Source organism: Phascolarctos cinereus, unplaced genomic scaffold, assembly GCF_003287225.1.
Source record: "Phascolarctos cinereus isolate Bilbo 61053 unplaced genomic scaffold, phaCin_HiC Scaffold_5;HRSCAF=322, whole genome shotgun sequence".
In the NCBI taxonomy this organism is placed as follows: Eukaryota; Metazoa; Chordata; class Mammalia; order Diprotodontia; family Phascolarctidae; genus Phascolarctos; species Phascolarctos cinereus.
The window spans coordinates 359,099,150-359,116,311 of record NW_027555958.1 but is presented as its reverse complement, the minus strand read 5'-3'; the positions used below and the strand labels follow the sequence as shown (position 1 = coordinate 359,116,311).

At 33.6% G+C, this 17,162-nt stretch overlaps 1 protein-coding gene across 6 annotated transcripts in view; it reads left to right on the top strand.

Moving 5' to 3' along the window:
• MARK1 (microtubule affinity regulating kinase 1) overlaps positions 1-17,162 on the top strand; it is a 151,201-nt gene that overhangs the window by 92,578 nt on the left and 41,461 nt on the right. For 5 of the 6 annotated variants that reach the window (XM_078156305.1, XM_078156303.1, XM_078156304.1 and 2 more), the window contains exons 6-9: positions 1,904-1,974; positions 7,966-8,022; positions 13,260-13,496; positions 13,616-13,735. In XM_078156305.1, coding sequence (XP_078012431.1) covers positions 1,904-1,974; positions 7,966-8,022; positions 13,260-13,496; positions 13,616-13,735 — 485 coding nt within the window. Of the gene's footprint in view, positions 1-1,903; positions 1,975-7,965; positions 8,023-13,259; positions 13,497-13,615; positions 13,736-14,693; positions 14,780-17,162 lie in introns of all 6 variants that reach the window. The other variant, XR_013487301.1, reaches the window with a different exon arrangement.

The following is a 17,162-nucleotide window of genomic DNA, read 5'->3' as shown; positions in this document are numbered from 1 at the left end:
TCCTTCAGACTGAGAATTACCCGTAACCATATATGTGTGTGTGTGTGTGTGTGTATATATATATATATATGTATATATATATATGTATATATATACTAAACCAGATCTCCAGGGATTTTCCCAGCCTGCATATGCAACCAAAGGCAGACCAAAATTGTTCTTTGTATTTGAAAAAAAAGAGAGCCAAATGGTGATTTCTTATTCTTATCCTACTATGCTCCAAGCACACGCTTTCAAAGCTTAGCTTAAGTGTGCCTACTACATAGAGCCACTCCTTATTCCCAATCTGCTGGATCCTTCACACCCAAAATTACCTTGTATTTGTTTTATATATATTAATATGTGTACATGTTTTCCATCCAATAGGATGTAAGCTCCTTATAGGCAGGGGCTGTTTTATTTTTGCCTTTTTATTCCCAGTGTCAGCTCAGTGCCTGGTACTGATAGGCACTTAACAAATGCTTATTGAATGATTGATTGAATATATAGCATATTCACACATACCCCTCCCCCCATCATGCTCTTAAGTTATTTTCACATATCAGGCTTTATCTCACATAAAACCTTGGCTTATTATAATTGTTTTATTTTTAATATTAAAAAAAAACTTGCTTCCTTAGAAACCACTGTCTTTAAATTAGACTAGGAATAAGGAACTATTCAGTCTTTGTTTTTTTAATTATAGTCATATGTAGTATATAATAGTATTTTATGGGAATATACAATATGCATTACCTTTCTAGCATACATAAAATAATATTTCATTATAGTAAATATTAATGTGTTAATAGTAATTAGCTATAATTATACCTTCATTTGATAATTAGCTTTCTTACCATGTTGATGACTGGCATAAATAGTGAAACCAAGGTGGGACAACATTTTATAGAAGAGTTAAGTGGTAGAATAGGCTAGAAGAATTAGATGGCTTCTATTGCTTTCAGATTCAATTCAATAAATATTTATTGAGTACTTTATGTTTATCGCTATGCTTGGCCCTGAACAAATAGGAAAAAATAATAGCTAGCATTTATCTAGCATTTTAAGGTTTGCAAAACGCTTTACAAATATGAACTCATTTTATCCTCACAACCCTGAGAGATAGGTGCTATTATTATCCCCATCTTTACAGATGAGGAAACTGAGGCACAGAGTGGGTTAAGTGACTTGCCCAGGGTCCCACAAATAGTAAATCTCTCTCTGAAGCTGGATTTGAACTCAGGTCTTATTCACTCCAACTACAGCACTCTCTCCACTGCACCACCGGCTGCCTCCATGTACCAGGTACAGAAGCATGATGCTATCTGAAGCTTTAAGGAGTTTGCTGAACAGTGGAGGAGACAGTGGTACAGACAGCAGGTCCTATAGATGTTCACAGAGGGTGAGACACTTGGGTGGGCTGGAATAGTGAGGGGGACATTATGCAGAAGATGAGGTTTTAGTGAGCGACTGAAGATTAAAATATGCAGGAGAACGTCGTGACGAGGTGACTTGTGTTGTTATTAAGGTGTTGTAAATCTTGGGGATCTTCAAGTAGCACAAAAATGCATTCCAAAGCCAAATCTGAGTTATATTTGTGGTTTTTATTTTGATCACCTAATAATAGAGAATTGACTTGACTGTATTTCTAAGAAAATGACACCAGAAAGCAAGGTTTTCTAGTTGTACATTATGTATATACATTTTTATAAGTTTTATTAAAGTTTGACATCTGGTTATGATCATATTTAAACACATAAGCACGCTTTTTCACCCGAGTCTAATAGATTATTAATGATCAGTTATTAGTAATTGACAAAAATTGTTGGCCGCATGGCCTCTTTGAAAACAACCTGAAATTGCATATATCCTTAAATTGAAAAATAATGCGTATTTCACTGTCTGCTTTACCTTTATGACTCAGGTGAAGTGTTTGATTACTTAGTTGCCCATGGAAGAATGAAGGAGAAAGAGGCCCGTGCAAAATTTAGACAGGTATGGAAAGTATTTTCCTGATGTTTTGAGTGACACAGATAATGGACAATGTCACAAGGTTGGAAAATAGAAATCAAAAGTGTTATTTTTAAAAGTAAAATTCAGGTTTTTTCCTATTGTATGCTTTGTTATTATTGTGGTTTTTTTTGAAGGAAGTGCTACCTTAAAGAAAAAAAAATCCTGACTATAAAATTTAAATAGTTATAGGTACTTATTTTTAGGGCCTTATAAATGAATAGTCAAGCAGCCAAATTTTTATAACTGTGACTTACTACATTAACACTTTGTATATCTTGGATTAGAGATTGCATTTCTTACAATGATATTCCTATCAAATTTTGATTTGTATAATGCCACACACACACACACACACACACATATATATATATATATATATATATATATATATATATATCTCATAATGAGTCTATGTAATAATAACTTTGAAACTTAAATATAATCTTAGGCCTCATGAATGAATGAATGAATGAAAAAGCATTTATTAAGTGTATGCTGTGTGCCAACAGAATTGATATCAATATTCACTAATTTTATCTGGAAATTTCATTGATATAAATTAGAGGAGATCAAAGGAGCCAGAAAGTGCTTTAACAAACATCTGACTTAATGTTTGAAAGAAAAATGTGGCTGCCAAAGGCAACATTGTATTAGAATATAAATTCATTTGTAAAATCTTCTGAAGAAATATTATGAAAAATTATGATCAATACCATGTCATTAAGCAGAGAGAAGCAGTGGAGGGTAAAATTAGATTGAAGAAAGTTGGTAAAGATAGCCAGCTAAGCAAAGTCATCCACAGGATATTTAAGAATAAAAATGGAAGGATGATTACAAACAGAAGAAAAAAAAGGAAAAACTGTTTTCTCCACCAAAGGTGCTTAAACCACCACAATTGGACTTTAACATCAGAGTCCAAATGTGCTTGTAGAGGAGCTAGAAATGGCACTAAAAATAATAAAACCAGAAAAAGTAGCAGGTTTGGAACAAGGCTGTATAGATGAGATATGTGCTGGAGGCAATTTACTTATAATTATGTTGAGGGATCAGTTTATAAGATAGCTAAAGGAAGGGAACATGCCAGAATGGAAAAAAAAATTTACCAAACCTTGTTAATAATTCAAAAAGGTGACTGAAAAAACATCAGTAACTCCTGACTTACCTTCCTACTCTCCTGTCCAGATGAAATCTTTATGAGAGTCCTATATGCACAAATCAGGGGAAATCTATGTGAGCGTATTAGTGGGAAGCAAGCAGATTTTGTGTAGGTGATATTTTTAAATGGAACCACATAATTATCATTTCACAATTAGCTTGAAAGATTTAGAGACTAGAAGATCTATTTTGCTTATTATTTGTTGATTATGAAAAAGCATTCAACTGACTAGAACAAAATATACCCTTAAAGACGTTTTTACAACAAGATGTTTCCGATCTGTATACTATTATCATTCAGGATTGCTTGGAAGATGTCACAACACAAATAACACTGTTCAGTGATGCTCTGGTAATAAACATCAGGTGAGCATAAAAGATAATTATTCCCTGAAAGTATTCTTCACTGTGATGTAGGAAATCCAACACAGAGTCTGGGTTGAAGAATTCCCTGTTGGATGGTGAGTTTCTCCAGATTCTGTTGTTCACAGATGAAGTTGTGCTGATTGCATCAAGCCCCTGAATACTGAAAAACTTTCCAGATGCGATCTGTAACCTCTCAACAATTTAGCCCTATCCTGTTCATCTGCACAGGAAAGACCAAACGCTTGAAGAATGTCTTGTCTAGATTTCAGCACACATTTGGAAAGACATCCCATGAAGCTTATACAATACTGGCTCAGAAAAGTTGGGTCCAAAGTTGAACAGGAGGAAAGGCAGCTAGATTGCCAAATCAAAGACCTGCCTTTTCAATACTATTTTTTTTTGGTATTGCTGTCTGGCAACTTGTAACGCCATTACCTTTGAAATCCTAAAAATGAGTGTCACGTTGAGAGTAATGGAGAGATACATGGTATATATATGTAGGCAAGCTGCACCTTATAACTACTGAGAAACTGTGAAGAACAGGTATAAAGAATGTCATAAGGAAAATCAGTATAATTTGGTCTTATGGAATGACAGGTGTCATATGAAGTATAACAAGTAAACAATGTTCCATTTGTATCCTCAGAATATCTAGAGGAAATGAGGAAGGTCTTTAGCACATTAGATAGATCCCCTGTGAGATGGACCAGAATAGTCGTGACTAGATTAGGCACAAATGAGTTGTAAAACATATTTTTGGAGAGTATTCCTAGATCAATAAGATCACAGATTCATTTAAGTATGTGCTAAGTGTTGAGAATACAAATAGAAAATCAGAGTTGCAGTTCTTTGGGAGTTCATATCTAATTGGAGAATACAGCATAGTTAAAAGTAATAAATATGCTTGTGGATCCACAAAAAACACATCTAGGAGCTTAATTGAACAGAGTTCTGGCATATATAATATATTACATAGAGTTTTAGATATTGTTGTCCTTCATATTCAAAGATGAAATTGCTATTTTGGTCAGTATCCATGATTTTGGTTTAAAAGGGAGATATTTAATTTTGTTTAGCACTGTTAGGTGAGCGTGGGATCTTATAAGCAAGGAAGAAATTCATATTCACAACTTTGATCTGGGGCACAGATTCTCACAGAAATCAAATGTAGAGTTTGTGAAATAAGTCCAGCGTATATTGAATTTCCAGTAAACTCAAACTAGATGGCTTCTGAGATTCTTCCAAAATCTCAGAATCGATGACTCTTTGAAGTCTTTTTTTTTTTTTTTATAAAAGTGAACTTTTTCTTTAGCTAATAAACAGTGCCTCACTTGGTAAGGTTTCTGTTTATGGTTCATCATAAAATAAGTTATCCTAATTACTCAATTAGTTTATTATCAGTCCTCTATAAAAGTAGTAAATAGCAAGTTGGCCTTATCTAAAATTTATTATAGAATATTTAGGATCTTTCAGAAAATGTTTGCCCTAAGAATTTTTTGATACGTATTGTATTAGATTTTCTCTGTGGCTTATTAAAGATTTATCTTTCATTATAGTGTAGGCCGTTATCTTATATGGCCATAGGTAAAGCTAATTTTAGCCCCAGAATGTTTCAGGTGACTATCTAAGATTGAAAGTTTCAGAAGTGTTGTCCATGTACTTCAATGGAGGAAGTTTGTTCGCTGGAATTTTTCCACATTGGGAAAATCACAAGTCCAAACTTCCTCCCCCCCAAAAAAGGAAAAAAATCCTAAAAGTACCTAGCCTTGTACCCAGAGTAATTTCTGAAATTATGAAAATTTGTGTCTCAGTATCTGATCTTGTTGATTCCTATTGTTGTTAATAAAAGTAATAACATTGACAACTGAGGCATTAAGTTTATCTATGCTTGGGTAAAATCTAGTTTCCTCTTAATCATCAGTTGAAATACCATAAAATTTTGTATATTACTTTTATTCCTTTTGGATTACCAGAAAATCTACAAGAAAAACCTGCTTACAATTAAACAGATTAGATGTGTTTTGAAAGCTCAACATAATTTATTTTCTTAATTTTATTTTTCTAATCTTATGACTAAACTGCCTTTGTAAGCAACCATACTCTATAGAGCAGTTATTGAAGGTGTAATATCTGCATTTGTGGAGCTATGGTGCTTAGTAAAAGGAGAGTTAAGGCAGAAAAAAATCACAAATGATTATTAAAATTGAATTGTTTCCAAAGTAAACAGAGACTTGTTTCACAGGACCTGGAGCTGTAAGAGACTTTCTTTTGAGATCAGATCATTCAACCCGATCATTTTACAGATGAAGAAATTGAAATCCAAAGAGTCTTAGTAGTTTGTCCAAGGTGACACAGGTAGTAAGTAATAAGTAGAGGAGCCAGGATTCAAGCCCAGGTCTTCTGACTTGAAATCAAATACTTTTCCTCTGAAGTCAGCTGTAGAATACCTCATGAAGTAGGCATTGAAATATTTGTTAAGTTAATGGATTTGTTATTTAAGTGGCCTTTTGTAGGGGATCATAGGATCAACAAATGAGAACTGGTTGAGATATTAGAGTCCAAATGGTCCGACACTTACGAGTCATATGGGATGAGAGGACATGGATGGATTGTCATCTGTATAGTTAGAGTGAGTACCTGAAACAATGAGATCATAAATACATCAAATTACCCAATTATGGATGTTAATCAATTTAAAGCCAAAATGGAGGGGGAAAAGGTTACAGTTTTCTTCAGTCTTTGTTCTCCTTTTAATAATATATGTTATTCTCTGGCATTATGTAAAAATAATACAGTTTTTAAAATTCTGAAAAAAAAACTTTCCACAAAAAACAAACCAAACTGTCATTTAGTTGTATTTTTTGATTAAAGCTTCTTTCTTGCTTCTAAATGGTATTTTAAGAAGTTCCATATCCCTTTATGAAACTTTACTGTATTTCATATAGTATCTTAGATCATAAAACCCATTCATATAAAAGAATATATTTTTAAGTTGATCCTCATAATACATTTATGAATTGAATCACGTTTTCCACGTGTAATTCATATTCCTTGTTCCAAAGGATCTCTTCCAAACTACTTGTAAAACACTTAAAAGACAGTTTCCTGCCATAGCCACGTTCTGCAGCCTTTCTGTATAGTCCAATTTATGAGGCCTTCTGGTGACTAATCATTTTGATATCCTCTTCCAGACTCAGGACACTTACTAGGGATATGATTTAATGGAAATAACACTGGATCTGTAGTCAGAAGTCAAATCCTGGCTCTGCTGCTTACTACTTTTGTGTCTTTGATCAAAGTAGTTTATCTCTGTAAGCCTGGTTCCTCATCTATAAATTGAAGGACTGAATGACCTCTAAGGTGCCTTCTGACTCCCAGTTTTATAATACTGTAAAATTCCAATCCCATATCAAATTCATTAGATGGTCATCCTAAATGGTAGACCTAATTGCAGTGTTGCAGATGACTTTGTCAGAAGCTACAAAGACAAGGCAGGAATGTCCTTGTTTTTAAGGACAGTAGCAGTACAGTCTACTCTCAAGCTCCATAGTTTCCTTATTGCCTAGAGTTCTGCAGTATGGCAGCCCAACTAGAATTTTACCTACTATAACTAAATAGCGCATAAATAGAGATTATTACAACCACTTAGAGGCAGATATAAAAATTTCTTTTAGAAACCTCATACATCAGGATTGTCTTGATAGTTTAACAGGCATATCATCGTGAACCATAATACATGGCATCTAGTAGGACATGTCAAGGATTCCCTGTGTTGATCTATCAGGTGGCGTGGTAGCACACTCAATGACTCTGCTCAAAAAATGTGACTCCAATAATCATGGCAGTGTTGACAGTTTAAAAACAGGCCTTAGTGTTTCTCCTTTACGATTTTTTTATGTGTATTAACAAATGAGCTTTAAATGACCCTAAACACTTCACTGATAAGTCATTTTAATAAGGCTGATTTATCTTTAATAAACTATCTTTCTTTAATACATTTGTATAATTTTGGAATAAAGCTTTTTTTTAATCTGAGCTTACCATCTTAAAATGAATGGAAATGTACTAAAGGTTATTGCACTGCTGGAATGTGTAAAGATTGATCACCTGAACGAGAACATAGATAATATAATTTTGAAAATATGAGAAGAGGAATAAGCTAACTCACATAAAAGTACTTAAATTCCATAAAGAAATTGAGAAGTATTTATTAATACTTTAAGAGAGAGAATTTTAAATGTCTGCTTGACATCTTTAAAGAAGGTATTTCTACTCACCAAAACATTAAGCATTTCTCATTTGTTAAAGGAAAGCCATAGTGGAAAAATTAAATGTAACTTTGGAATTTGAATAGTTGGTAGTTGAGATATATCTAAAATATGGGAAAGGAAGGAATTGAGGAAAAATGTTTCTGTATAATATTCTTGAATTTTTTATTAAACTGTTTTCCAGATTGTGTCTGCAGTACAGTATTGTCATCAAAAGTGTATTGTACACCGTGATCTCAAGGTAAGTAGTTGGTTTTCTGACTTTATAAACTGCAACTGATATGAGAAAAAAAATTAATATTATTCATTATGACTAATGATCCAGAAGCTCAATAAAATAGAAAAGTTTCTTAAAATATTTTGTGAACTCTTGGATAAATAATTATGCTGTAATTTTAATTCAAATATAAGAATGAGCTGCTTCAGGCAGTAGTGGGTTTTCAAATGTAAGCTCTATCCGTGGTTTCCAAAGTGGGGATTCCATACTCCCAGTGAGCCTAAGCACAACCCCAAGGGATAACCCTTAGCATCCCATATTCAATACATTGCTGATCATGGGGCTAGTCTCTGACATAACCATATATAAACTTTGCCCATTATTGCTCAACTTTCTCCTCTTGCTCAGTCTTGCAACTGACCTTAAAGAAGTATTTTAACATGTATAATCTATATCAAATTGCTTGCCTTCTCAAGGAGGGATGGAGAAAGGAAGGAGAGAGAATTTGGAACTCAGAATTTTAACAAATGAGTGTAAATTTTTTACATGTTTTTTTAAAAAAAGTATTTTAAAGTAACTTTTTATACACATTTGTCTAGAATAGAGGTTCCGAACATGGTGTCCTTGAACTTCTTTTCTTTAAACAATTTTTTGATAATTGTATTTCAGTATACTTGGTTTATTTTGTAATCCTGTGTATTTTATTTTATGCATCAAAAAGTATTTTTCTGAGAATGGGACCATAAGCTTGATCAGAATGTCAAAGGGGTCCATGGCACAGAAAAGGTTAAGAATCCCTGATCTAGAGCTTATAGTTTGTAAAGCACTTTACTCACTTAATTCTCTAGGTAGGTAGTGTAAGTAGTCTTAGTTGCATTTTATTAGACAAGTAAACTGAGGCTCAGAGAAATGGTCACACAACTAGTAACTGTCAGAACCAGAACTCAAACCTAGGTCTTCTAAGTCTAATATTCTGGGCCTTTTATTAAAAATGTAATGTACTATTCCTAAGCAACATGCATTTGTTTTTAGTGATAGACACTACATACTTCAACTGACCTTAGAGATCATAAGAATTCGAGCTGGAAAAGACGTTAGAAATATCACGTACTTTTATCCCCTTATTTACAAATGACAGATCAGAAGTTCAGAATTGGAAGGGACCTCAGTGGCCATTTAGTCCAACCTGTATACAAAATGGGGCACCTAAGTGGTGCAGTGGATAGTGTATGGGCCTGAAGTCAAGAAGACTCATCTTCTCGAGTTCAAATCTGGCCTCAGACACTTACTAGCTATGTGAGCCTGGGCAAGTCACTTCACCCTGTTTGCCTTAGTTCCCTCAGCTGTAAAATGAGCTGGAGAAGGAAATGGCAAACTACTCCAGGGTCTTTGGCAAGAAAATCCTGAATGGGGTCACCAAGAGTTGAACCTGAGTGAACAACAACAACAAAATATGCAAAAAGAATCTCCAGCATAACATACCAAAAGATCCTGCAGCCTCTACTTGACCTTCTTGACCTTCATTGGTCATCAATGGTTCATTTTCTTATTGCACCCTTTTTTATTTCTGTTTTTGTCTGTTGTATGATGTAGGTGATTATTAGTAAAGAAATACATGTAAATAATTTATAAATAAATATATTTGTTGTAAATGGTCAAAATTTATACTGATGGGGTACATGATCAAAAAAATTAATTCTGTGTTTGAAAATGATCCGGTGTATTAGTTGATGGTAAGGTCAGTAAGAGCCAATAGTATAATATGGTAGTCAAAAAAAAGCTAATGTGATTTTGGGCTGCAATAAGAACTGTAACCTCCAGAAATAAAGAGGTGATAGTCTGCTTTTATTCTGTGCTGGTTAGACGACATTTAGAATACTGTGTTTGGTTTTGGGTAGTAGAGTTTAAGTAGAATACCAGTGAGCTGGAGACTAGGGCAATCCAAGATGATGAATGACCTTATACATGTCCTATGAAGCCTCATCTAAACAGGAATAAGATAACTGTTTGTGATGGACTATCACATGAAGGAGAAATTTAAACTTGTTCTATTTGGTACTAGAAGAGAGAACTAAGAGAAATGGGTGGTAGGTTTTTTTGGGGGGAGGGGTAGTGATTGGGTTAAGTGCCTTGCCAAGAGTCACAGCTAGTAAGTGTCGAAGGGCAGATTTGAATCCGGGTCCTCCTGACTCCAGGGCTTGTGCTCTATCTGCTGCACCACCTAGCTGCCCCTATGAGTGGTAGTTTCAATGAGAATTTGAGCTTCATATATGAAAAATCTCCTTAATGATTAGAGCTGTTCATTTTCTGGGGCTGCCTTTTTTCCTCCCATTGGGCCAGAATATGTCGCTATTTCTTGCCCAAGGCTACACAGCTACTGGTTCTATTGATAAGTGGTTAAAGATAATTACATAAAATAAGATTTCCTCTCTAAAAGTCAAGTGTACATAATTAGAATTGTAGAATCATCGTTCTAGCACTAGAGTGAGTCAAGTACTGAAGTTTCAAGAGTCTAAGTTTTAGTGTAAGTGATGACACTAGCAATGTGACCATGACTTCTCTGAACCTCCTTTTCTCATCAGCAAAATTGGGAAGATAATGCATTGTAATACCAACTTCACAGGCTTATTATAGAGAAAGTACTTTGTAAACTATAAAAAATAGGTGTGAGCTATTAGCTATTGTAATGCTTTCATTTATAAGAATTAAAAGCTGCTAACTACAAGAGTAAGAGGATTTGCCCAAGATCACACACTAGTAATGAATAGCAGAATTGGAACTGGAACTAGAGTCTGGTCACTCTAGTTTCTCCATTATACCATGCCACACGAATTGTCTTATGTTGAATGTGTTTTCAGTGGCATTGAGTGATTATATTAATTACTTGGGATAGCTTTTTAATTCTGAATGCTCATTACATTTAAATACTTGCTCTGAAAGGATATTTTAAGCAAGGGAAACCAGTGGATTATAATTATGTTTAAAAAATGTTTTAGATACATTTTCTTTTCTCTACTTCTTAATTGTAATTCCTTAATTGGTATGGTAACAAGTAACCAGTATGTGTTTCTTTATTGGCATCTCAGTAATACTCATTTTTAATTCCTTGGAGACTGTAATGGTTCATGACATAAACAAACAGCAACAAATGGTAGAATATTGGTATTAAAAAGATAGACCTTCATTTCCAGGAAATGTTTGGTTATTTTTAATTGCATGAGAAAAAGCCAGCCTTTTCTCCTATTTTAATTGAAGGCTCTCAATCTGCCCATTTTCACTATTCAAGATATAGATAGATATAATGGTAGACAAGTTCTATAAGCTATCTATCTCCCTGTATGTCATAGTAGGACTTGGATTTATCTATGCAGATGGTTAGGTCACAGAGTGGCACAAAAATGGCTTCATCATATGACAAGAATGAAGTTTAATTAATGAACAACCTGTGTGCCACACTGGTATCCTCACAGGGATAGGAGAAAATGAAGGACACCAATACATTGCATGGACCCCCTGCATGAACTTAGGAGAAGACATGAATAAGAATCAGATAGAATGGACATGGATATATTGTGGTAGGCACTGTTGTAAGGAATGTCCATATTGATAAGATCATAAATCCATTTGAGTATTTAAGCTGAATTTATTTTCTCAGAAATGCACATTTTTTTACAAATATTAAAATGGGTTTCAGTTCAGTATCACACAACGTCACAAATGTAATATCTCACCCCTTTAAAAAAAACCCTTTAATATTTCTGGAATCTGAATCACATTTATTTTCCTTTTGGAAAGCTTTGGAAATAAGGTGCTGTTTATAATTTAGCTAGTTAGCCAATTATTGATATGACTGTTATTTGTGGTGAGAGCTTCCCAATCATGGCTAGTAAGTTAACATCATCCTTTTTTTTTAATATAGGAAGGAAGGGTTTATTACTAAAGGCTAATGTGTAGTTCTTATTACTTTACTTTTGTTGAATACTGTATATTTTTGATGAATGAATACTACCCAGACTAGTTAACTTATAGTTAGATTTTTCTTCTTTTTTATTAGAGATGTGCACTTCATTCCTTCAGTTTATTTGTCTGCTTAGTTGTTTTGGGAAAACACCTCAGTGGCGCAGTGAATAGAGTGCAAGGCCTGGTGTCAGGAAGACCTGGGTTGAAATCCACCCTCACACATTTACTAGCTTTGTGACCCTGAGCAAGTCACAACCTCTGTTTGCCTCAGTTCCCTCTTTTCTAAAATAGAGATAATAATAGCACCTACCTCCCAGAGTTGTTGTAGGATAAAATGAGATAATTGTAAAGCATTTAGTGCAGTGCCTAGCACATAGTAAGCACTATATAAATGTTATTATTATTAATGTTAATATTATTGTTCTGCAGTTTCCACATCTGTTGACTGAGGGAATAGCCTAGCCATATATTTGTATGCCTGATAAGCTCTTTAGGTAGATCTGGCGTCAGTCCCAGCTCTGATGCTCACTGTCTGATCATGAGCAATTCTCTTAACCTATTTCAGCCTTAATTTCTTCAACTATAAAATGTGAATAAAACTTATAGTACTTATACTGTCAGAATTGTGAAATCAAGTGAGGTAATATACATAAAGCATTTTGCAAATCATTATATAAATGTCAGATGTTCTTATCATTATTATAAACATAAAAGGTTTTGGGAAGGTTTAAGTGAAAATTGCATTTATAAGAATACTTTTATATTATAAATTTAATTTTATATTTTAAAAATCATGTTTGTTAGAACTAAACTAAAGTGTGTACTGACAGATAAAGCTGTATTTCTGACACTTTGAAATGGTGTTTGTTAGAATTAAATTGGATATCTTTCTGGGGGTTCCTCCTGTTGGTTCTAATTCTTACCTACAACATCACTAATGTGAAAATATGTTTAATAGGAATGTATATGTGTAGCCTATATCAGATTGTGCGCCGTCTTGAGGAGGTAGGTGAGGAAGGAGAGCAAGAAAAATTTAAAACTCAAAAGCTTATGGAAGTGATTGTTGATAATTCAAAATAAATTAATTAAATTAAAAAATAAAAATAAAGAATAAAAAAAGAATTAAATTGGATAATTATAGAAAAGTTTGGCTACTTCCAAGATATTAAGATGGTATTTAGTAAATGAGAACAACAAAAAGAAACTTTTTTTTATTATCTGAAGCATGGCTTTAATTAGGCAAATTGTGTTTATATACTTTCTTTTGCAAATCATTTTCTTTTTTAACATTTTCCTCCTAGGCAGAAAACCTTCTTCTTGATGCTGATATGAATATTAAAATTGCTGACTTTGGTTTTAGTAATGAATTTACAATTGGAAACAAATTAGACACATTTTGTGGAAGTCCTCCCTATGCAGCTCCTGAACTTTTCCAAGGAAAGAAATATGATGGCCCTGAAGTAGATGTATGGAGTCTTGGCGTCATTTTGTATACATTAGTCAGTGGATCATTGCCATTTGATGGTCAGAACCTAAAGGTAATGGTTTAAATTCAGGATAAGTTCTTACTCTAAAGCTTTATAATTTCAGTCATCAGCTATAGCTACATATATATAAATACACACACATATATAAAAACTTTTTTTTTTCTGTAAAGGAATTGCGGGAGCGAGTCTTACGAGGAAAGTATCGTATTCCATTCTATATGTCTACAGACTGTGAAAATCTTCTGAAAAAATTGTTAGTACTGAATCCAATAAAAAGAGGCAGCTTGGAAGTAAGTCATTTATGGAAACAAACTTCAGAGTGTAACTACACATTCCAGTGATGGAAAAGCTTTCCTAGAACTTTTGCAAAAGTCTGTACTTTTTAGGAAAATTGACAGTTTTGTAATGCATTGAACTAGAAGAAATCCTATTAAAAAACATAACATTTATGGTTTGTTCTTTGTCCAGTGAGGGCTTTCTGGAAAGAGATTTGCTTCTTATTTGCTCTAATGCAAGTTATTGAATATTGTGCTTTAAGACATTATGAAAATAGGAATACAGTTGATTTTTACTCAGAATTTTGAAAGATCTTCACTGAAAAAATTAAGTAGTTAGCAAGAAAAGGTAACAGAGTGCCTTGAATATGGTAGGTACTCAGTAACTATTTAATGAATTAAAATGTCACAAATTCAAATCTAATATATGGATAATACTTGTAAAATGAATAATAACTCAAAATTATATAGTACTTAAGGTTTACAAAATGCTTTTGTCATAGAAAAACTGAGATAGTGCAAGTGACACAGCTAATGGAGAATTTTGGTTAAAAATGTTCTCTGGGCCAGTATAGAAAAATTTAGGAGTTTTTAACTGGGACATATAGGAAGTGTTATGTGGGTACTTAAAACAATGTCACATGTGCGCCATAAACATTTAGTAAACGTGGCTTATTTATTTTGATAAAACTTATTGTATAACCATGTTAGAAGCCGTTTGTGACAAAAATATTGGTCTTGAAAATATCTAATGCCATCATCATCGTTTTCTTCTGTTGCTATGCATTTAGGAAAAGACTATTCATTGAGTGTTATGCCCCTCTATTTTTAGAAATGTTATAGCATGTACTAAAATGATTTCAACAATCCAGCATGTATTGTGCACTAGTGACATTTTTGTTTCATTTGTCTGCCTTAATAGAAAGGGTAGAAAATTCAGATAATTAACTTAATTTAAACTGTACTTTTTTAGTGTAGCAATTGGGCTTTCTGACACGGATTCCAGGCTGGTTAGGAAGCATCCTAATAGTGAGCCATCCCTGTGTACAGAGCTCTCAGGTTAGTTTGGGCTTTGTAATTTTTTTCCACAAGTATTTTTCACTAAAGGATAACATGTTTGGTCGAAGTCAAGAGATGGTGGAAATTAAGAAATGGTAAACCTCTGTTGGGAATAATACTAAACTATCCATGTCTTTGGGCCAACGTAAGATCTGTTTTTCTGAGATATATATTTGAATGTGATTTATTCCTTCCATTTTATGGTTTTGTGTGTGTTTTTCCCCCCTGAAATAAACAATGCAGGTGGCTTTTAAAATTGAAAACCTATATATTGGAAGAGCCCAGCTTTGTTCAAAAAAATTTTTTTAATGAACTCAATTGTTGTAGGTAATTTATTATATTTAGCCTGTTTGTTTATTTTGGTTTGTACCTGTTATTTCATATCGGATTCCCAGTATGGAAACTCTTCTTTTATGCAAATCAGCAACTGCTTTGCAACTTTTATAGACTTTGAGTTACCTAGGGCACGAACAAGCCAAGTGAATTGCCCTAAGTCAAACATTATCTTTCAGAAATCACACTTGAACCCAAGTCTTCCAGATTATTAGGTTAGTTACCAGCACTGCCTTTTGGGGTTTAGACTGTTAATATCCAATTTAATTGCAGAATTCCCTATCAATACAGAAGCTTCTGATCCTCATGATCCTATTATTCTCCCTAATTATTCCCCTCATTTCTTCATAGGAACCTCCTTTTCCCGAGTTTTACTAAGCAAGTGATTACTGTCATGGAGTGATAACAATGGGATAATCTAATGAGCAGATTGAAAAGAATGTACAGAAAATGGTTTAGAGATAGGTGTCATTTAAATTGCTTTGGGTGGTTCACAAAATTTACTTAAGTGATTTAAGTTCATAGTAGTTAAATTAAGATAACTTCTGCCCTTAGTTTTAAAGTAAATATTATGTGAAGTCTGAGTTGTTTTGAAAAGCAAAATTGTTGCTATTATGTTCCTGTTAACTAGATATTTTTACATTATAAGCCTCCATAGGAGCAGCACCTGTAGAAAAGCATTCTAGCTTATACAATCTGAATGTATCAGATATATCAAAGAGGCCACAGTGGAAGCATTATTGTAATTGCTTCTACCATTTTGTAGAAACCTATTTTACAATTCCCAGAAATGGATTTTCAGAGAGAAAGAGAACATTTAGAATTATTTTTAAACAAAGCCTCAGGAAATTGTCTTTGATATAGCAGGGGCTTATATTTTTAGTTCTGAAGTTTTTTAATTCTCACCTTCCTCTAATTTCATTGTACTTTGCAAACCATAAATGAAGAACCAGTGAATTATGAATTGAAATAACCTTGTTACTTAGCTTTCTTAATGTCTTCTTTCTCTATGAAATTTGCTCAAATTAAAAACTTTTGATGGCTTCAGTAAACTAATAATAAATATTTTTACCCCACACATATAAGCTCTAATAGCCATCCAATCATGTATTTATAATTTATTTAAATTTATTAACTATCATCTTTACATAGACATTCTTTGGGATACAGTATAATTTTATTAACTACCATTCTTATCCTTCTTTCCCTTTGGAGGCATAGTGAAAGAAAAATTAATGAAATCAATGTTCGGTTCTACTGACTCCATGTAAATTGTTTCAATATCTAGACAAGTAGTCAAATGATGTTTTTTTCCACGTTGGTATATATATATATATATATATATATATATATATATGTGTGTGTGTGTGTGTGTGTCTGTCTGTCTGTCTGTCTGTGTCTGTAGTCAACTTTTGATGATTGCACTAATAGGCAGGAGATGTGGCATGGGTAATACAAAAATAATATCCTTGTCCTTAGAAGCTAGTTTGGCATTTAAATTTGAATATTGAACATACACAGTGATCTAAGAAATGACAGTGCTGCAAACCAAATGTGAAACTACACTATACTACAAATGTCTGACTTGGGGGAAAAAAAATTCCTTAACAGGAAAGGTTTGTATCACTTTTTTTTTCTTTTTTTCTCTTTTTGGTGAGGCAATTGGGGTTAAGTGACTTGCCCAGGGTCTGTGTGACCTAGTAAGTGTGAAGTGTCTGAGGCCAGATTTGAACTCAGGTCCTCTTAACTCCAAGTATCTATCCATTGCACCACCTAGCTGCCCCACACAAAAGCCTGTCTTTTTCTGTTTGTTTTTTTTTTTTGTTTTTTGCTAGCCAGTCACACAGCTAGTAAATGTCAAGTATCTGAGGCCGGATTTGAACTCAGGTCCTCCTGACTCCAGAACCAGTGCTCTATCCACTGCACCACCTAGCTGCCCCTGCATCACTTCTTAAATCACTATCTAAAGCCTTTTTCACTTCTTCTCCCTACTCATTCTCCTACTCGCTTTTTTTTCTCCCTTCCTTATTTTAGGAAAATAATTGTGAGG